This window comes from Phallusia mammillata, chromosome 6, assembly GCF_965637545.1.
Source record: "Phallusia mammillata chromosome 6, kaPhaMamm4.hap1.1, whole genome shotgun sequence".
NCBI lineage: Eukaryota > Metazoa > Chordata > Ascidiacea > Phlebobranchia > Ascidiidae > Phallusia > Phallusia mammillata.
The window spans coordinates 11,890,210-11,913,297 of record NC_137257.1 but is presented as its reverse complement, the minus strand read 5'-3'; the positions used below and the strand labels follow the sequence as shown (position 1 = coordinate 11,913,297).

The window sequence follows — 23,088 nt, the reverse complement described above, 5'->3', positions numbered from 1 at the left end:
TTTACGGTATAATGTTACTTTGAGATTCTGCAACACTTTATGTTTACGATGTAATAAACTACTTTGTGAGATAATAGCAGCATATCCATTGTCCAAGTACTCATAAGTAAAAATGCTTGATTAAAAGAAGGGAAAGTGCTGTTTTATAAATTTTTGCATTAAGTGGTTTTGAAATTCTGCAGGTGCGTGATGTTCAGCAGCAAGCTTTCCATTAATGCACGGTTGAATGAATAATTTGTTTGAAACATGTTTTGCAGTTTGTTTGTTTTCTGAACCAATTTCATAGTTTTTTTTCTTTTATAAAAATTTACTGGGTCACAGAATTTTTGTGCAACGAAAATGGGCCACGAAAGAAAAAGGGTTGAGAACCACTGTGCTAAGAGCTATTAAGACACAGACAAAACAGTCAGCATGTCTGACTGACAATATCTACCAACTGCAATATTTGAAAAAAAAACATTCGATTATGCAATTTTCACACACGAATCAACAATCAAGTTGTTTAAACTATTTGCTTTAATTCAACCAATTTATCTGGAATAACTTTCAAAACAAATGATAAGCGACAGATTGAAAACAGTCCCGATTAGGTGGATTGATTGCATTTAATTGACTTGTTTTCTTAACAAATGATATGTGACGATTTGGAATTCACAACAGTACCTAAATTAACCAGTTTTGTCTGTATTTCAATTCTTTACAAAGCAAATGGCGTTGCACAACAAACGTTTTTGTGCTAATAAAAGCAATGAATAAACTTCTGGTAGTATAAAACTGTCGTAGTAAACCCCCTAAAAGTGCTTGGTGACCTCTTTAGGGGGCATTACTCTCAGGGTGAGAAACACTGGTGTAAAGGTGGGTAAACACACTTTGGAGTCAAACTTAGCAATCAACACAACACTAAACCGAATTCTTTAAAATGCACAAATTTTATCCAACTTTGAAATACCATTTAAAATTTAGATCAGTCAAATTAAAAACAGCATGTAAGGGGCATATGGGTCAACTGTGAATATGTACAATGCATCTTTGAAAATTATCCGTACTTTGTGAATTTGTAAGCAAAATATAACAATATTTGCCAAAAAAAGAAATATTGCATGCCCCTTCTATCACAGTGGTGTGTATAAATTTAGTAGAAAAAATTAAGTTGTAGATTTCAAACACAACAAAACAAATGTTTGCAAAAATACCCACCATTTTGAGGGGCCAGAAGTGGTGCACAAACTGAAATGCACATCGGTAATGTTCCATTAAAAGAACCATCTGGTTGACATGTTCTGGAAATAAAATTTCCTGAACCAGCAGCAGTTAACAAAACCAAGTTTCCAGTAGTCATATTTCTCATTGCCAACGCTCTTTGTGGTTTCTTCCCACATGAATATTGACATTTCGTGCCTTGCCAAACTGGGTCAGAATCACAGGTTACATTTCCCCCGTCCCCATTTGGTACAGCTACATTCAAGCAAGCTCTTTCGCATGAAAGGTTTTTAGTTGTCCAAGTTCCATTTCCAACACAGTCAATTATTACAGGTGTCTAAAGTACATTTTTATCATCCATTGGAAAAAAATATGTAAAGCATGTAGCAGGCATTGGTTGCAAGGTGTAAATGAAAGGACAGACAGTACATTTTTACCTTGGGTAAATACGGAGTGGTGCAAATTAGCTCGCATCGTGTTCCAACAGAACTTTGCCTCTCAGAACAACGTTTTGGAACTAGCCTACCATTGGCCACTGATGTAATAGGCACACATTGCACTGTAAATACCCAAAATTATCATAAACATGGTAAAAGGAAATGTAATAGATCAACCAACCAGCTTTAACTAGGAAGGCTTTCACTATATTGTATTACAGACAGTTAACTGAAAACCTTATTTATAGCATGGGCATGGTTTATCTCCAACTGTAGTTTGTTGTGACACTATGTCAACAATCACATAAATCTTTTAATAAAAACCTAAACTTGCTTCATGTTTTTGTATAATAGTTGTTGAAAGACCCACAAAGGAAAATTTTGGCATGTGCAAGGCCAAATGGCAGAATTAACATTTAAGTCATGGTATTGCCAAGTGCATTAACGATTCCCTTTGGCACCCCCCGTTGTTGTTATCTCCCTGTGCGAGCCTGTCCTACTTTTGTACTTTTTACCTGTTTATTTTTTCTTCAACGATTTAGTGCCCACAGTTGCGCTTATTTTTTTGGTTTTGAGATAGATTAGGATAGCTTTGAACCACATTGTAACAGCTTTACTTCATTGCTTCTACTCATTTTACTAGAATTGTTTTCGCACCCATTTTTATCTCGATTTTAAGAAACTGATGGCTTTGATCCTTTACAATCATTTTGTTGAGAAAATACTTTACTCAAATTACAAATTGCTAAATTTCAGACATCTATTAGGATTTTAATAGTTCATTCAATGAATCAAAAGCCTAATTTTCATTAAAAGTTGCTTGGTCCAACCAGTTGCTTGGTTTTTATGCGGAGCATAAGTTGACTAAAAAGAAACATTGCAATTGCTTGCGGCCCTCTTGTCATGTCCAGCCCTAAAAGGCTTTAATGCAGCCTACAAAGTACTTTTTACAACTTATGTGGTTTACAGAGTCGGATAATGTGTCCAACCAGCCAGTTGACATGTAACATAGATTCTGTGGTAATAATAGCTAAAAATGGATGCAACACTTAAAAGGAAGAGCATGTGTTTTACGTCTTGGATTCAACTAAAAACCTGGTTTAGGGATATTTGCTGTTGACAGTTTTTGGGTTGTAATTGAATAAAACACAGGGTTGCAACTTATATAAAGTTTCAATCAGCCATTTTATCAACGGCAACTAAATCTTTTACAAGCACAAAAAGTTTTTTTGCCTAATTATGTGTTTATTACAGAATTTTCAAGCAAATCAAAAAATTTTCCAAAATGCACAAAATCCAACATCGACTCCAATAATTTTCAAAGCATTATCGTTCAGTAAGTCATATGCAGACTGGCAAAGATAGCCAGGTCAACCCGAAGCCCACTGCACTAAGATCATACTATTCTATTGATGTATCATATAAATAACAAGTACCTTACTGTAGTAAAACCACTGTTTGTCAGGCAGTAAACTCAAAAATAATTAGGCAAAGATTTGAACACTGCGTCAATTTAGCAGAGCTCGTTTAACTGACTTCCTTTGTCAAGTGACTGAAAACAGTTTCGCGAAACCGTTTCCTGAATAATCGGTTTCATCTGTATCAGTAAAATTAAAAATTGTTAAAAACCTAACTTACATAAACACTTTGGCTGCGTGAAAGTCCAGACACCTGCTGGTAAGCAGGTAGTAGTGTCCTCACCAAATAAAAAATATTTACTTTCACATGTGTATTGGCAAATCGATCCAGAAAGCTGTTCTACAATCATGCAAGAATTAGTAACAAAACCATTAGCTGGAGCAGTAAGTAGAGGGCAGGCGACTTCACCTGTATAAATAAATAGAGCTATAAAAACCAGATAACATCAATAGTAACAACTTACAAATAGGCTTGGTAGCATTCCATTTTTTGCCATTACAAATTGCTCCATTTGCACCAATTAACTTTCTTCCTGGGTTGCAACTAAATGAACACTCAGTCTGATTTTTTAACGTTGTGTTTGTAGAACATTCTGCAGGTGTAATTTCCCCAAAGACCAATGGATAAAATGCATAACAGCTTAAGAATAACAAAGCTGTGTTAGCATTTAGTAAGCTTCAGCAGCTTTTCAGAGAATCGCATTAAAACCTGGGTTCCGCAAACAAGTCATATAAAGTCTGACTTCCATCTAAAGTTAAGGCATGCCAAGGTAACTTGCGCTTCTCAGACAATATAACTTTGGAAACAGAAGCATATCCATAATCCACATTAAAAGCAGTTCCCTAAAATTGGAGTTTATTACATGTACTAGCATGGTAAATATTTTAGCGCAATTGCGCTGCTACGATTTGTTTCACTGGGTGAAATCATTTTAACTCAACTCAACTACTAGTCTAATATTCTGTATGTAATTCAAAAATCGGACACAAACATATAAGTGTAATACATGATACCAATAAATTGATAAAATTATCATCAATTTCCCATTTCCAAACTTGATAAAATGCTTTGTGACTGCACTCATCTATATGAAGAAAAGCACCATGAAACACATTTTGCACAGTCAAACATTTTCTACTGCCAACATTTTGAATATATCCTGAAACAAAAAAATAATAACTGCATTTTTTTACAATTCATAAGAAAAGAGTGTTGGTTCACATACCATATTTCAAAATTGTCCATTTATCATAGTAATTGTGCAAAGAGCATGATGTTATTGGTTGCTTTTCAACATAACTTGTAAGCAAATTGACAGTGAGACAAACGTCATAGTTATGAGTGGTCTGTCTAATCATAAACTGCTTTTCAACTGCAAAAAAATACATAAAGTTGTGGAATATCAATAATGTAAATGCAGTGCGATTTTGGTGAGGTAAAGTTGATGCAGAACAGTTACCAAGTATTTCAATATGGCAAGGCATATGCTAGAAAAGTCAAGGAGCTTTTGCCAGGACAGTCTCCATCGAAATGAAAAGCATTGTTGCCTGTCTCATACACTGCATATGTCAGCTTCGAAGCAGGGGATCGCCAGATTGACCAGTAATCAGTTAAGATGAACCTAAATTTATAACTGGGTTGCAGCATATGAGGCAGGCAACAGTGCTTGTGATTCTAGTGGATCACCACCGAGCCAATGTAGCTCAGTTGAAACAGCACAAGTCCCAGGGAAGGCCCTTGTAGTGGGTGCAAATCCCATTAATACTTGCCACATGCAAATGCTTGGTGACTGGCTGATTCGGTATAAAGCCTTGATTAGGTCTGGCATACTATGAGTTTACAATATAAGAATATGGGCAACTTTTTGCCAATATTTGCTTCGGACAGTAGAATAGTGGTTTTCCTATATATTGCCAGTTTATATATACTACATCATATTTAATGATGTATCACATATATTATTTACTATATTTATAATGGATATATATTTGGCACCTGCATTTCATTGGGTCCCTATCTTTTTCCTGGCACTTTATAACATAATTGTTTCTGTAAGCATAATCTAATGGGTCCCCACACATATGCATATGCGATTTGGTAACAGTAAAAATAGGGCACAATCATTGTTAGATATTTACCAATTCACTATACACATCATTTGATCTACACATATGATTGTTTTTGCAAGCAAAAACGAATGGGTCCCCATACGCGCGTTTGTGCGGATTTATGGTAAACAAACATCCTGGTTATTTTTAGATTCTTAAGGAAAAACTTAACCAACTTTAGCCTTAACCCACAATTTTCCAAAACTGAAAATGTGCTTGATAACTTAATAAAACGACATAGCATAGCTGCACAAAAACAGCTGATTTCTAATCACCAACACAACAGTCTCGTAAAACGTCCATCCGGACGTCAAGCTGAGCACTCCCGCTGCATTCACCCGCCTTAATCGTAAACAAGTGAATTACTACCTTGAGATTTGAGACTTCTATCTGACTGACAGTGTACACATATTATGGGCTGTAAAAGTAACTATTTGGTCGATGAAGGCAAATTTTTAAATACTAAACGAATAACCTACTGCAAACAATTGTTCAACATTTCAGCACATTAGGGCTTGTATTTCTGGCCTAAAACTTATTATTTTGGGGTTTAAGGGGTAAAATTGGGTGAGTCCAACAAAAAGTTACAAAATTCTTTAGCTTACATTGCACCAACCAACAGAGCATGAAACCCTCAGATTATGTACTTGAGTCAGTACAGCCATTTTTAATTTTATTCGTTTTTGGGGCCGGTGGGTGAACTGCTGGGTCGTTTGGGGTCAAACTTCAGGAGGATCAAATTCGGAACAATAACTAACATCTGTGCAAATTTGAATAAATTTAAAGCACTCTTTCTTGACCAAACGCATTTAACAAACCAGCGTTAGACAGAAACGAATATTTTGGGGTTTAAGGGGTGAAACTGGGTAAATCTTTTTTTAAGGTACAAAATTCTTTGAAATACCTTATATTGCACCAAACAACAAAGCATATAACTCCTAAATGAAGTAATTTAGCAAGTATAGCCGTTTTAAAAATTTCACGTTTTGGAGGGCTGTGGGTGAACCGAGGAATCAAACGGGGTCAAAATTCACATGGATCATCTTTAGATTAGACCAATATCTATAATGTGTGTAAATTTGAAAAAGTTTGAACCATTCTTTCTTGACCAAAACGTGGGAATAAATACGCGTTAGTCGGAAAAAAAGAAAAAAAATATAGACAAAAACAATATGTGCCCCCTTCAGGGAAGGGGATCCATAATTCTGCCAGGTTACATATATTTTTTTCGCTAATGTGTAGAAATTACATTTTTCTACATACATCTGCATGTGTGTGTGTACGCAAGAGCACTGGCTATGGCAGATAAATTAGCTAGTGATATACAACTAAGTACAACACTATATTTAAGTAATCGGTAATCGGTATCAAAGGCATGGGCGGATCTAGACGGGGGTGTTAGGTGTTTTGACACCCCCCTCAGAAAATTGGTAAAATTTGCCGAACTCCCATTTTAAAAAAGCTGTGCGTAAATTAAATAGACCAAACATTTCGTTTACCGCTGCATGATTACAGAGAGTCATTATCTCAAAGCCTTGCGCCTTTATCGTTTTGTATTGGGTGTGACATTACAAGTCTATTGTGACGTAACAAGGGTTTAAAATGAAGGGTTTGATGCGCTGACAATACAAAAGTGATTATCCGCCAAGGACGCTGAAGTCAAAAGTGCTGCACTAAATGGAATGTATTAAATTGTTTTCGCAGTTAAACAATATTAAATCCGACTAAACTGATTTAAAACGTTCAATGCTAAATAGTTTATGACCCACCAAACACGTAGTTGTTTGTCACCAATATTCGATTGGTGTACATCGAACCATGTTGTTAAGGTACATGTAATTGGTAACTTGTCAATGCTTGGCATTATTTATGCCTTGCATAGTAACCAACTTTGTTGCATTCTTAACGTTGCGCAACTTTAAATGTGAACCATCCTTTCAAAAAGGCGTTCAGTCCTTTAAATGTTTTTTAAGAAACTGGCGTATTTTGGTTGCCTGGCAGTCACGTTTATCATGCAACAGAAGTTTTGCTGAGTAAGCTAGATAGTGGAGCCGTAATTGGAAATTTTAACGATTTCGCAAAAAATCAATAGTTGTTTTTCTTTTTTTGTCTTTTGGATAACAGGTAATAAGAGATGCTGCTCGCCTTTGCGGCATGACGAAGTTGCGAGTTAGGTTGAGGCCTTGTACTTTCTGGTTTGGACTTGCTTGCAATTCTGGACAAAGTACTCTGCCGCTTAACGCGTCGTTTTGAACAAGAAAACGAAATTGGCAACGAAACAATTAATTACTTGTAAATTAAAGTATTTCGCGTGAGGCGTATTGTGGTATAAACGCGTTGAATTTTTTGTAGCAAACATCAGAACAGAGCGACTTCAAAGGTGCATCGGGCTAACAATACTCAGGTCTCAAAACGTGGATACGATTAAACAGCAAATTCCGGTTTTAGTACAAAAAAGTTCCTCTTCTTGCGGCTCGCCAAGAAAATTTATCGGTAACGTTTTGTGAGTTAGAAGAGCAATGTCGTTTAAACTTCGTACTTAAAGAAACGCAAATGATCAGGGCAGAAACTATGGGTTATGTTTTTTAATTTATAAACAGTGCAACATCACAAGCTTTGTGCGTCCATGGTAGTAAAACAGTTTTTCCCAACCCCGAATCTCTGTTATGCATTATGCACTGCGTAGTTACAAAAGAGATTACCTTGCGACGGCAGTTTTTTTTGTGCGCGAGTGGCGTTTTTAGAAAGGGGAATACCCGAATCGTATCATACAACGTCAGTATCGCATCAGGGAATTTCGCAACTAATTGTTGGACACCCCCTCAAATTTTTTCTAGATCCGCCCCTGATCAAAGGTATATACACCAAATAAACCAAACACCAAAAGGTACATACACCTCAAAAGTATATACACCAGGGTTATTCAACGGGGCCGATTTCGTCCACGGAGGGGGCGATGGTGACAATTTTGGAAGTTGGGGGGCGATTTTACTTCAAGGGGGGGGGGACATTACTGATTGTTTTAATATGTACAAGAACTGTGAGACTCAGCTAACTTTAACTTACAAGCAGATTTTATTCGTGTTGCTAACAAACACCAGGGATAAGGGACGCATCAGCTTAAACATGCTGCTATTTGAATACATTGTGTTTACTGGTGATTTTTTGTACTTTTTGTGATATCGTGAGCAAGGTTGGGCATTTAATGTGCCACAGGGGACACTTTATTGCGGCTATGTATGGTTACGGGCCATACTTTTTTAATACAACGGTAATGAGCTTTACCTCAAACTTGTTTCGCTTTCACACTTCCTACAAGCGCTTCCCAAACTGTGAAGTATTTGTATCATTTGGACTTCTGCTCTACAGAGTACTGCCCCATTGTTTTCAACAAAAGAAGGTGATTATTGGCGCATAATCGTAATATTGTTTTGTCTATGATGTAATAAATTTTAACAAATCTTAGATGCGTTAGTTAAAAGAAGGGCGTGAAATGGACCTTGCATGTTGTAGTAGCAATTAAATTAGGTTTTAGCTGTTAATTGAAGCAGAGTTGCAAGTCGGGCCGGGCTTTTCGGGCCGGGTTCGGGTTCGGGCCGGGTTCGGGCTTAGGTATTTGTGAGAAAACGGGCTTAAAACGGGCCTGACTTTACGTTCCGTGTCCGCCATTGTTTTTTAGATAAAATCATTCAGCTAAGTAACAATTCTCTGGCTTTAACCTAATGCCCACCCTCCTCTAAAACGTATTGTTTACCCCATTGTCTACTATTGTTCATTGTGTTTGTTGTCTTTCTCTTTTTTCTTTCTTATCCTTTGTTGCGAGGCTTTCTTGGATAGGCCTGTCAATCAAAATTTCGGGCCTAAACGGACTTTGCAAAATCGTTTCGGGTTCGGGTCGGGCTTCGGGCTTATACTTTCGGGTTCGGGCCGGGTTCGGGCTCAGATTTCTGGCCCGCTTGCAACTCTGAATTGAAGCTTTCGTGTTGCTGGCTGAATCTAACCGCCCATGTCTGCTCAAAGACTTATAAATGAAATCTGATGGGGCTATGAAGGAAAACAAACATCTATCACATCTACATGACTGTGCTGGCCAGCTTAGATGGACAAAATCTGTCAAAGGAAAAGTCTGATGGAATCAAAATGTGTCCTCTTCAGGAAAAAAGTTATGCATAACAAGTAATTACTTACAAACACAAGTGGCTCTTTTACCAGACCATGTTCCATCAGATAAACATGTCCTGTGTGATTCACCAAGCAAGGTATAGTCAGCATCACAAAAAATGTAACAGCTTACGCCTTCATGAAATGATTGCAAGGAACAATTAAACGGTTGCACATAACCATTAGATGGTGGTAACAAAACTGGACACTTTTTTAGGCATTTACCAGGAACGCCTGCAAAATACAAGTAACAAATAAAACTAGGAAAGAGGTTTTCTTATGTGTTGCTTTGTGTATACCACATCCTATTTAACTAGAAAGGTAAGCCTTTTATATATTTGCACTTTATACACAGTGCATCCTATTTAGTGATTCAACACAGATGTATATACATCAGTCAACTACGCTCTGTCAATTCCAATTTTAAAACACAGTTATTTTTGCAACCAGAAACGATTGAGCCCCATACACAAGTGTATGCAAGTCAATCCAGGTATGATAAGGGTGTCTTTATTTCTGACTTAGGAAGTCAGATTGATAGATAGCACAGAATGCATTTGTGTGATGAGCATATATTTTTTGCCGGAGTATTTACATACCCAACCCTATACCAGAACTATACACACATGCACTCAATGTTGTTGGAAAACTGTATAGTACTTTAGGGTGGTAGCGTAAGTGCTGACATTACCCTTAGTGGTATGGTTGATGTATCACAAAGTGACTAGCTATGTCATCATGTTCATGGCAAAATGACACAAAACCTGCTTGTGACCCTTGTTACTTGGTTATGTTATCAAACAAATGAAAAAATAAAAATAAAACATTGTAATAAATATAAATTGGCTTCAAACAATAAAAAGAGTTGGCAATTTTAAATAGCAGTTAATCTTTTCTAGTTAACAAGTATGAGTTTGTAGTGAATGATATATACCAGGGGTGGCCAAACTGCGGCTCCTGGCCACCCCTGATATATATTGTGTCAACCTCCAGTGAAAAATAGTGTTTGATTCCAAACAGTGACAACATTAAAAGCAGGGTTAGACATAGTCATTTTAGGTGTTTAAAGGGCCCGTGCAAGCCGGTTTCAGTAAATACCAATCTATAAAATGGATAATTTTAAACTTGTTTAAACCATGTTGTCTTGACCAACAATGAGACAACATAGGAAACCTATGTGTCCATTTAGAGAAGGGGACAATAACAATATTGAGTAGTAATATTCCCCACCAGTAAAGAAATGTCAAATAACATGTTCTTGGCATATTAGTAAGCGCTTACCTGACCAATGACCAGCTGAGAGGCACGTTACTTCCTGCAGACCAATAATCTCAAATCCACTGCTGCAATGTACAATACATACAGAGTTTTCTGCTGTTCTGTTGTAACAAGCTTCAGAGAGAAACATTCCATTTTGTGGTCTTGACAACTTTGGACATGTTTCTGTATTTTCGAACACACTTTACAATACAACAATGTGCTATACAGATTTAATAAACATAGTACATACGAATGCATTGTCCAGGTTGGTAATCCCATGACCCATGACCCAAGCACTCAAGCACCTCACGATTTTCTATCAAATATTCGTCATTGCACACCAAAGTGCATTTCTGTCCTTGTATCACTTTCATAGAATCATCAGCGCACAAGCTAGGCACAACTGACATGAGTGCTGGAAGTTTCAGGGGTGGACATTGGTTAAAGCATGATGGCTAAACAAGAAAATGTACATGTTTCACATTTTCCCCAAATCCAGGAGTGCAAAAATGTTTTTCTAGTGGAACCTACGCTTTAGCTTTGGTTGACAAAGGTGTGGCAAAGACATTTTTGCAGTTTTTGTTAGTAAACCAGAAATCAACTTTATATGACATGCCAGAGCACAATCATAGAAAGAAAATTGCCCAACGCATGAATATTGCAACAGCAAAAATAATTCTGCAATACGACCATACCACAAAGTATGTAATTGTAACAGCGATTTGTGCTAGATGTTGCATGATACGACAATCGGAAAAAAATGTCCCCAGCTAACAGTTTCTGAATAAATGTCGCATAAAACACAAGTGAATGTTAAAGAAACAAGAGTACGATTATTGCAAACTATTTTACCCTGATATGAGAAAGGCAGTCCAAAATTACTTTTTATCAGTTGTTTTGCTCATGGGGCTACATTGTTGCACCCCTGTATCAATGTTTTTATAGCCAAAGACATTTGTCTGAATTAAGAAAGCACATAGATTTTAACCTGAAAGCAAAAGTTCTCTAGCTTGTGGTCTGAAACCTAAATTATTTTTTTAGTATTGTTCACAACAAAAGTAGTGTTAACAGAACATCTCTCTGCAAACCAAACCACAAAACTATAATTTAACTAGAAAGTGGCTTTCTAATATACTTCCATCGTATATATATATATTATGTCATATTTATCCATCTACTATACACATAATTTGATCTACACATATGATTGTTTTTGTCAACAAAAACTAGTGGGTCACCACACACATGTTTGTGCGGATTTAATGTTCCGGTTATGTTTAGATGCCAAGGAAATCTGGATTAATAACCAACATCTGTGTAAATTTGAAGCACTCTTTCTTGACCAAACGAACGTTACAAACCAGCGTTAGACTGAAAAAGGAAAAAAAAATACGGACAAAAACAAAAAGTCACCTCTTTTCCAGACCAGGTCCCATCTGTATCACATAATCTTTCACTTGATCCATCAAGTACAAAACCTTCATAACATTTACTTACACATACAACACCTTCTATTATTAAAGAATATTGGCCCGCTGCATGGGTTGATGTGGTACATAGAGAAGGAAATATTATTCCATTTGCTAGTGGACTCAATGGAAAGCATCCCTTTCTACAAACCGGCAAGGGAAAATTCCAGCTGATCAAAAAAATCTTTACATTAGAGCAGTGCTCAACCTTTTTTGGTTTGCTGAACTCTTAACGTAGTTATGGCGAATTCATGCACCCTGTTTACTTAAAAGGTAAACTGAGGTAAAAAGCGATATGAAAATCATTATGCATATCATCATGTCAATTAAACTGAAACTAAAATTTTTTGACATCAACATTTTTTTTAAATACAGAGGTTCATTTATACATCAATTGAAACCTACATCTTTTTTCTTATATCCTGTAAGTCAAATATTAATCATTCATTAAATTTTTTCTAATATCCTGTAGGTTTGTGATGCACCCTTGTATACCTTTTCGTACTGGTGCACCCCATGCGTATTTTGGTGCACCCAGGGTGCACCGTGCACACCGGTTGAAGAGCACTGCATTAAAGTACAAACACATGTATACCTATTTTAATGCAACATTTTCAATTTGCAAATACGTTAAAAATTCAGAGAATGATGAAAAGGTGGCTCTTGTTACAATTCTAAATACCAGAAAAAAGGGCCCGAAAATATTCAAATCAACACATCTGTCACAAATGTATTAGACCAGATACCCACTTCCCGCGTGACATTATCTCGCAACCGCTGGAAGTTCAATGTGTGTGTGAAATCTTTTGTCCGACTTCTATTGTCTTATCTGTAATGTGTCAGTTTTACCACGCCGCCCGTTAGTCGCTGTAGCCGTTATTGTTAATGCTGAAGAAAAAGGCCCATGCAGAGTTCACACCTTTACCCATCCATTGTTATTGAAGCGGTACAAGTAGCCCTCCATTTGTCAGAATGCCTCACTGTTATTATTCGCGCTGGTAAAAAGGGTTACACGTAAAGGCATGCGATGTATATGTGTTCATGAAGTATAACCCCGTACAATAGGTTATGGAAGCAATTTCATCGTGTGTAAATAATCGTATTTTTATGTATTTGATTCTATTTGAATAAGAATAAGACAACAAAGGTGTAGGAAAAGTGTTTATTGCTGATCAGAGTACACAAGCGTTAGTTGTTAAAGAACTTCCGATAGTCAGTCCCATCTTTTGCGTACCCGTGAAAACGGAACGTGACAACATGTATACTTTTGAACCTACTTGTCAAACAAAAACATTAGAAATCTTTTCACAACTTTACCTGCCATCCACATCACAAAACAATGTCGGGCTTCCTACCAGCACATAACTTTCATCACAAGCGAAACTGCACTGTGTTCTAGCAGGCTGCAACAAACTGGTAACACATGAACTCGGCCAAATTCGCCCATTTTCAGGAATACCTAAACTTGAACAGGTTTCTAATAAAAGAAAAATGTGTTTTAGCACTTCTGAGGAAAGTAATAAAACTTGTTTTTAGCAATGTTACCTCATTAAAATCATCCAAGGAGTATTCACAATTTTACCCCTTTTATAAGTAAAAAATAAGTGCATGAAGATTTTTCTAAGCTCGGAAGCTAGATAACATGGTAAAAACAAATTGTTCTAAACTTTGTTTCACAAAAAGTGTTTATATACCACATGAAACACACAGACATTTTTGTTTATAAACCATCAAATGCAATTATAAGCATAGTGGTCTCACTACCAGCTTTAGCTTTGAAGTAATCTTGCTCTTTATCCTACAGTAGCATTTTTTATTAAAAAAGAAAATTAACATCATAAAAAGGTAAAAATGTATATTCTGTTGGTGTACCACAAACTCAACTAAACACACTAGACACACTACTATTATTTGAAAATATGCCAATTGTGCCATGAATACAATTTAAGATTTTGACAAAGATTTACAAACACAAAACATTAATACAATCCATGTTCATGAACCTACTTTCACAAACTGGAACAATGCCACTCCATTTTCCGCTGTCAAGACATTTGACTGCCCTATGACCTTGTAGAACATAACCAGGGGAGCAATAAAAATGACACTTTGTAGACTCCAATACAGGATTGGTCAAACAACTTGCTGGAGTGACATGGACACCTTTTAAATTTTCGAGTACCTCACATCTTGCTAATAAGAAAATATGCAAAACTCAGTCTGAATTTAACACAAATAGATAGTTACCTGCCAAATATTCACAAAAGTTGTTTAAATAAATTTATTTGCAACCTCATTATGACAAGTGAGATTGCTTCAGATAGCGAAAGTAAATAAAATAAGATTTTACTGTTGCCACACACTGCCCTATTTTGTCATCAAAAACATAAGAGTTAGAGCATAAACATTTTTTGTGTCACACTTCCCTCATTGTGGTGCAGCACACAATTTGAGATTAAATACATTAGAGTGTCTGCTATATTTTTCCTATGTGTCACCTTTGCATATTGGTGGCCGTGAACTCCATGATCCTGTTGATAGGCAGGTAATTGAATCACTTCCTATCAACGAATAATTTGAATGACATGAAAAAGAGCACATAGACAAAAAAGTGCTGTAGTTTACATGCATACAGCCAAGTGGATAGATCACTCCATTTTGCAAAGGCTAAATGAAATGTACTGAAATTTAAATTTATGTCTCAAAACTATAACGTTAATATATCTATTGTGCTAATTGTTCCAATAAAAATGAAACAAATAAATGTATATCCTATTAGGAGATGTTGCCGCAGGTATACAGAATCAACGGTCAAAATCAAAGGTATTTTTTATTAGAAGATAATGAATATGTATCGAAACTAAAAATACATGGGCTTACCATTGCTAGAAAATGTAATGCCACATAGTTCTAGAAAATATAATGCCAACTACTGTGTATGGTGGTATGTTGACAAGACAAAACTATTAATTAACCCTTTGAAGCACTATAACAAACTAACTTCTAGTTGTGCAAATATATACATGCTAATTTAAAACAAGGTAAACATTGCTTGTCATTAGACAGCATCAAGGACTAAAACAGGTCTTGCAGTGTATATATATATATATAATATTGTCCCGGTCTAAAGTGTAATTTTTGCAGTAGGTTTTCTGGGACAGAATTCTGAAAATATTTTTTCAGTCATGGGGTGTGTCAAAGTTTAAAAAAATGTTTTCTTATTATTGGTTATTTTGCTTTACTGTTAAAGCAGATAATATTGTCAAGTATGACATTTTGAAAGTTTCATCCAAATCCTTTACACATTTCATGGCAAAAGAGGGTGGACAAACTGCAGGGCAGAAAGAAAAAAACCAAGATGTGTCCCCTTCAGGGAAGGGGACCCAGAAATACTAAACGAGTAACCTACTACATACAACTGTTTACATTTTTCACCACATCACGGCTTGTACTTCTGGCCTAAAACTAAAACCGATTATTTCGGGGTTTAAGGGACCGTGAAAAATGGGTGAATCTAATAAAAAGTTGGAAAATTCTTTAGAAAACCTTATATTGCATCAACCAACAAAGCATATAACTCCTAGATGATGTCAGTACAGCCGTTTTTAAAAAAAATGTTTTGGGGACCGCTAGGTTGTTCGGGGTCAAACTTCAGAAGGATCAAATCTGGATTAATAATCAAAGTCTGTCCAAATTTGAAGCACTCTTTCTTGACCAAACATGTATAATACACCTGTGTTAAACTAAAAAATCAAACAAAATGTTTGTGCATTTGGCAAATTGTTGCATTGCGGGCAAGGATTCAATTAAGTCTCTTTTCATAATCATACATAGGAGCTTTTTTGTCCTATTAAATCTAACATTTCATGCCAAAAGACAATAATTAAAAGAAAAAAGAGCAAATAGTGAAATCAAAATGTGTCCCCTGATAAAAAAAACATTTTACTTACCTGTAAATGATCGCATACAATGTCGGAATTGTTGCTTTTTGGAGCAATTACACCAGGTAATTGGACATTTAATAAATCAAAGCCACCATTCTCACTGTTTAAAAAGTCCTCAAATGATTCATAATTTCTCGCTTTTATTATGGGTTTCTGCATGCAATTGGAAACAAGTAGGTATACTTAGGAGACTGTATTCATAAACCATATGCCATAAAAGTTTAATTTGTTAAATACTCTATTTAGGTAATGCTTGCATTACATACTGATTTTAGTTCAAATGTATCTAGGTTGATTTTGATGCCAGGTGTATTTTGCAAGTGCAAAAGCAGAAGATCCTTAATTCCTTGAGCTGTTAAACCTCGGCCTTTATCAAAAATTTGTATTTTAAATTCAATGTAAGCACTGTGGTCATCACGTCCAACCAAATAAACAAGTTGATCTTCTGATATCTCAGACACAGAAAATGAGGCAACAAATCCCAAGGCCTCTTCAAAGACTTGCATAATCTGTGAATAGAAAAGTAGTAAAATCGATTCTGTTTGATCCAGTTAACAGGTATTCTCCTATGTGGCATAAGTTTTGTTAATTCCAAACCATAAAAAATATATATATATTTGAGAAAATGATTCCACTTAAATGTAAACTAGAAAGGTGGCTTTCTAATATATATACTTCCATTTTATACATTTTATATCCTATTTACCAATTTACCATACACATAATTTGATCTACACATATGATTGTTTTTGCAAGCAAATACGAAAGGGTCCCCACACGCGTGTTTGTGCAAATTTACGGTAAACAAATGTTTATGTTTTCGGTTACTTTCAGAAAGCATTAACCAAACTTTAAAAGTTTTGTTCGTATTTTTTTTGCATCCTTACTGTCATATAATTACAAAAAAAACAGTAAAAAAGGGGAAAAAATAATTTCAATTTCATCCAATGCTTTGACCTTGATATTGTCGTCCAAGGTCAGTTTTTAAACACAATTTTCCAATACTGAAAATGTGTGTGATAACTTAATAAAACGACATAGTATTGCTGCGCAAAAAACAGCTGATTTCTAATCACCGCCTGTCTCGTAAAAGGTCTGTCCGGATGTCAAGCTGAGCATTCCCGCTCAGCATTCACCCGCCTTAGTCATAAACCAGTGATTTATTCCCTTGAGAGTTGAGACTTCTATCTGACTGACAGTGTACACCAGTGGTTCCCAGCCTGGGGTTCGAGGACCCCCAAGGGGTCGGTGAGATGGTTTCAGGGGGTCCGTGAAGGCAATCATTTGTAGTAGCATTAACAACAGTACAATATTTTTAGGTTCCCAAACCGTTTTTATAATCCTGTATATAATGCAAACTGTTTATCAAACCCTTGGATCAGGAAACCTTGTGATTGTTACCTCCATTGTGATATCACAACACACATTAAGAATAGAATTCTTTGTGCCTTGTTTTAAGTATTGTACACCACAAAATTTATCTCTTTTAGTGCATTGACTGCTACAGTATAGAACTTTATTAAGATTAAAGGACTGTGAAGGTTGATTAAAATTCTGCCCCCAAAAAAACAAAAGTATAATAACGTATAATGCAGGAAGCGAAAAAAGGCTAAATTATGTTGGGGGTCCACGGACCAATAAAATTTATAAAAGAGGTCCGTGACTGAAAACAGGTTGGGAACCACTGGTGTACACAGATTATGGGCTGTAAAAGTAACTATTTGGCAGATTAAATCAAAATTTTTAATACGAAACGAATAACTTACTGCAAACAAATGTTTAACATTTCAGCAAATTAGGGCTGGTATTTTTGGCCTAAAACTTATTATTTTGGGGTTTAAGGGGTGAAAATGGGTGAATCCTATAAAAAGTTACAAAATTCTTTAAAATACCTTACATTGCACCAAAAAACAAAGCATAAAACTCCTAGCTCATGTATTTTAGACAATATAGTCAAATGGGGTAAAAAAAAATTTTGCTGAAGTTGGGGTAAAAAAAAACAATACCCTCACAGCTAAACCAAAAATTGTTTTTAAATGCTTTCTTTTTCATTGGATGTATTTGTTCTCTCCCTAAAAAATAAGCCATAAACCATTTTCAGATTTTGTTTCTAGGCAATGTTCTGCAGGTTGAAACAACAGTAGTAAAATTCGTATGTTAAAAAGTCTTCAACAACCTTTAGAAACTTTCCTGCAGATTTTTTATTACAAGTTTGGTGTCAATGACCTTTGTTGTGTGTTGTGTCATAACTATGACCTATTAAACAAAAAAGACTCCACTTGGCTAGCTTCTAAATTTTTTCAGATATCTTGTTGTTCGTTTTTACCCCAAACGGTTCTATAGGAATGGGGTAATAAAAAACTATGTATTTTTTGCACCCCAAAAATTTTTTTTGCCCAAACATTTTTATTTGTCACCTGGAAGTTTAGAAAATAAAAAAGAAAGCCTATAAAACATGTACTTAAACCAAAGTTGTATAAAATTGCTTTGGGGGTCCAGTTTTGAAGGAATTTTTGCCAAAAAGTATACCTGCATGGCTAAAAGTACAAATTGGGATCCAGGCCTAAAGAAAAATGCTACAAAGTAAGAAAAAGAGGTTATCAAATCATTATGTGGCAATTCAAGCAGTTTGGGGTAGAAAATTAAACTTTATTTCAATAAGGTTTTAGGTTACATGACCGGTCAGCAAGTGGGTGAGCTCTATTTAAACCTAGTTGCACACCAACAAAAGACCAGTAAATGACAAAAAAGACCAAATCAAAGGCAATAAATGCAGTGCAATAAAGGTACAAAGCCATGGAAAGTCTTAGCACCAATTTCAAAGTGTTTTATTAATTTACAAACACTTTACTAACTGCTGTAAGTTTGGTTTGTAAAATTTCGAAAACGAAGAATTTTATGTGGCTTGTGTTTTTTTGGCTTATTTATTGTAACAGAGTTATTAATGAAATTTCTGTCTTATCTTTGACTTTAAGATGGTTTATTAAGTTCATATAATTGAATTGAAGTTCCAACTGCCACTAATTTTTTTTTTATATGGTCCTTATGTCCACTTGTTTTTTTTTACCCCGACATTGTTTTTTTTTGTTCCTTTTTCGGGTTAAAAAAGAACAACAGTTTTTGTCGAATATTTTTTTTGTTTTTTAGTAAAATCAAAAACTTGTCACATAACTATAAAAGTAGTCCTATCAGCTTTGTTGGAAAGAAAAATTGACCTTTTGTTGCCTAAAATAAAAGTTTGGCAACAAAGTTTCCAAAAATTGTTTTTTTTTACCCCACTTGACTATACACCTGTTTTTTAAAAAAATACGTTTTGGGGACCTGTGGATGAATCGCTTGGTCATTTGGGGTCAAACTTCAGTAGGTTCAAATTTGTATTAATAACTAACATCTGTCTAAATTTGAATAAAGCACTCTTTCTTGACCAAACGCATATCACAAACCAGCGTTAGACAGAAAAAAGAAAAAAAAAAATACGGACAAAAACAATATGTGTCCCCTTCATAGAAGGGGACCCATAATAACATGTTAACAAATTGGAGTAGTGGCTCTAGTGATGTTTAAAGTAGAATATTGAATCCGTTGGATTCGAATCCAGTCAGATTCGAATCCATTTTTGCTGTTTATACCGCTAATTGGAAATCAATATTAAAGTGTGCTGTAGCTGTTAGTAAAAATGTAAACACATGCGTTACGTTTTCATGTTGATGCCTGGTTGTACCAGTTTGCAAAATACGGCAAAGGACTTGTCGGCGTCAAATCATTGCGCTATAACAACGCTTAACGCCACGTCGCGAGGCGTTATAACAATGCTATAACGACAGTGGTGAATTGGAGTCTAATTAACAATTGGCGCACTTGTGGTTATGCATCTGATCAGTGAATAAGTTTATGCCATGCGCTTTGCAACGTCTTACCGGCATCTAACTGTTTTCCCACTTTAAAACAAAAACAAATTAATGTACATGGCGTTAGGCAGCAATTGGAAGCATGGAATTGTCTGTTAATATCACAAAAACAGTGAAGGAATCCCAAAACATATGACATTTGGGTCATTTCTTAACCTCAGAAAAAAATTTGTTGGCATTTAGTTTCAATGCAGTTATGCACATTTTTTTCTCATTGTTTTTCTTTGTTTTGGTTTGTTCTTTTTTACATTTCAAATAAAAAATATGTTTTATATATAATGTATTAAACTGGTTTACTTTCGAAGTTGTCAAGATTTATGTTTGCACAGTCAATGATAGTATGAAAATTGGATTCGATATTCTAGATTTGAAACAATTATTCTAGAATACCCAGTTATTCTACTTTAAACATCCCTAATTGGCTCATACAAAACATTTGACTTTTAGGAACACAGCAAAGTGTTGTGATATAAACACTGCAAAACTACTAGAAGGCACAACCAAGTGGAGCTGCCATTTTACAAACTTTTTTTTCAAACAGGGTAAATAATTATTTGGAGTCCCATAGTTGGAGTCCCATAGTAGCAATATTTTTATAACATACTTTGCTTCAGCAGGGTTCACATGCCAAGCAGTCATATATTTTACCAACTACTGTATTTACTCAATTGTAAGCCGCCCTCGATTATAAGCTGCATGTTGAGGTACTAATAAAATAATATAAGCCGCCCTCGTTTATAAGCCACACTGACATTTTAATACTATTGTTTCAAAATACATCATTCTGTTGTTACATAGTAAAATTATCTATCCCAACTTATCAGTTACATTGATAACTGTACCCAACAGGACGTATATCGATGTATAATCTGTACATGCATACAAGTTTTGAACCCCAAAAAATTAAAAAGTTGGAGTGTAGAAATAATATCGGTATAAAATTAAAATGTAAGCCGCCCTCGATTATAAGCCGCACAAATGGCCGGTAAAAAACAATATAAGCTGCGGCTTACAATCGAGTAAATACGGTAAGCAGATAAAGGTTTTGTAGGTCGAAACATTGTGCACTGTCTGCAGCTTATCATCTATTGGCTTGATTATTTTACAAAGAGGATTGCTTCAAACAGCAATTAGAAGGAAATGAGGTCACTGTCCTTAACTTCTAGCTTCATAATTGCCCTTTATGTGTTTGTACTTGAAACTCAAACAATACTAGGTTTCAAGTGACTTATTACCCTTATTTTAGGTCAATTTTTGATGTTTTTTGTCTTGGACCAAAAAGGTACCAGTTTCAGACATCAGGATGAGACCTCAATTGGCCATCTATATCATACACATGTGTCGGATGGAACATTAGCCTTTTTTTTAATGGACTAGTTTTGCAGTGGAGCTTGTTTATGTGCTACACACTTAAATGTTAGTCCTTATCATAACAGTTTTCTTGATTTGATTGCAAAAGCAAATCTTTTTTCGCAGAACAAAAAATAAACAATATTCACAAACATGAAATAAAATATTCTCACTTCACTTTCATACAGTTTCTTTTCTTTTTCAAATTCTTTTAATGGTATATTCCTTCCTTTTATTTCATACAACTGCATTCGACCATACATCATGACAGTGGATTCTTCACCATTTAAAAGCAAGTGGTAAAGAATGCCTAAATACAAAGCACATTTTGACTGTCAGAAGCAACATTATTGTATTAGAATAATTAAATGTTGTATGAACCCACTCACCTACAGTCACTCCCACTGCCACACCTATTACAGCACTTATTATCATACACAATTTCCAACTACATCTAGAACTTGTAGTCACATCTTCTCTTTTTTCCATGATAAACTCTAGGCAAGTTTTTGTTGCTTTGTTACAAAGTCCTAAAAAGTGCAGTTTTTCACAATGTAATCCAAGAATGCCCTACTTTTCTCCCTATATACTGTTTAAAATACATAAACTTGAACAAAATAAACGTTTACAATTCATGAAATTGAACATTTACCGCAATTCGTTAATAAAGTCAAAGCTAATTAGCAAGCACGATTTCATGACATGTTTGATTTACTGTCAAAAATCATCCTTTATAAGGTATATGTTATACTGCAACTCGGGTCTAATAATTAGTTTCAAAACTTTAGTATGCATGAGCACTTCAAAAACTTGTCAACATATTGTTTCTCGCGCAATGGTGCGCAATCAACGTTCAGCACCCGTCGTCTGCAACGATTAAACTTAAAGTAACAAAAGATTAAACCATGAAACACGTGGTCAGCAGTAAAATCTTCAGAAACCAAGTGGCGATTTTCCGCACGGTTGGTTTCCGTCATTAAACCATTATCGGCCCCAAAAAGTCCGACTCGGTTCATTTCTGGTAATAAACAAAATTTTCATTATACTGTAGAGCAGTGCTCTTCATCCTTTTTTGGCTTGGTGAACCCTTAAAGTTGTTGTGACGAACTCATGCACCCTGTTTACTTAAAAGGTAAACTGAGGTAAAAAGTGACATGAAAAATTATTATGCATATCATCATGTCAATTAAACCGAGCGGAGCTGCCGAAGTAGAGTTCTTTGGTATTACACACTGTCATGAGACGTAAGTTAACGTCAATCCGCACTCTACGCAAAACGTCTTTTAACGAAGATATAGGCTACGTCAACCGCACTGAAAGTGTTCGACATCAACATTTTAAAAAAATTCAGAGGTTTATCTATTCTATACATTAGTTAAAACCTACATCTTTTTTCTAATATCCGGAAAGTCATATAATAATGGTTCATTAAAAGTTTGTGATGCACCCTTGTATACCTTTTTGTACTGGTGCACCCCAGGGTAGTGGTCTTCAACCTGTGGGTCGCGACCCCAAGTGGGCTCGACCAAACTTTTTGGGGTGTCGCTATAAATTAAATTTGTTGGCGTTTAAATTTATTACCAAAAAACGTTTTCTTTCTTTTCTAGTTTCTTTTCTAGTTCCCGGTCTTTGGTCATGTTTTGCAGTACAGCTTGGCACCTCGTGTCACAATCTCATTATTATGATGCAATAATCTATATAAAAACAAGTTGTCCAACCTATTGTTACGTGATAGGCAGGCCCCACGAGAGGGCCCATGATAGTCTAGGGGGCCCATAATTATTAGGTTGAAGATTACAGGGTGAAATGTGCACTTTTAAAATTGTTTTGAA

The 23,088-nt window shown here is 35.5% G+C and overlaps 1 protein-coding gene across 1 annotated transcript; it reads right to left on the bottom strand.

Annotated features, from left to right (window-relative positions):
- Positions 1-263: 263 nt before the first annotated feature.
- On the bottom strand, positions 264-21,858 carry LOC145234602 (sushi, von Willebrand factor type A, EGF and pentraxin domain-containing protein 1-like). The gene is made up of 18 exons (XM_080099311.1): positions 21,646-21,858; positions 21,430-21,566; positions 16,265-16,507; positions 16,005-16,151; positions 14,553-14,721; positions 14,062-14,247; positions 13,372-13,531; positions 11,999-12,224; positions 10,836-11,040; positions 10,607-10,768; positions 9,353-9,559; positions 4,282-4,428; positions 4,070-4,215; positions 3,765-3,898; positions 3,520-3,695; positions 3,276-3,464; positions 1,638-1,759; positions 264-1,537 (listed from the first exon to the last, which is right to left on the bottom strand). The coding sequence occupies exons 1-18, from the start codon at positions 21,743-21,745 to the stop codon at positions 1,160-1,162; spliced, it is 3,234 nt and encodes a 1,077-aa protein (XP_079955437.1). The 5' UTR covers positions 21,746-21,858; the 3' UTR covers positions 264-1,159.
- Between the last annotated feature and the right edge of the window lie 1,230 nt (positions 21,859-23,088).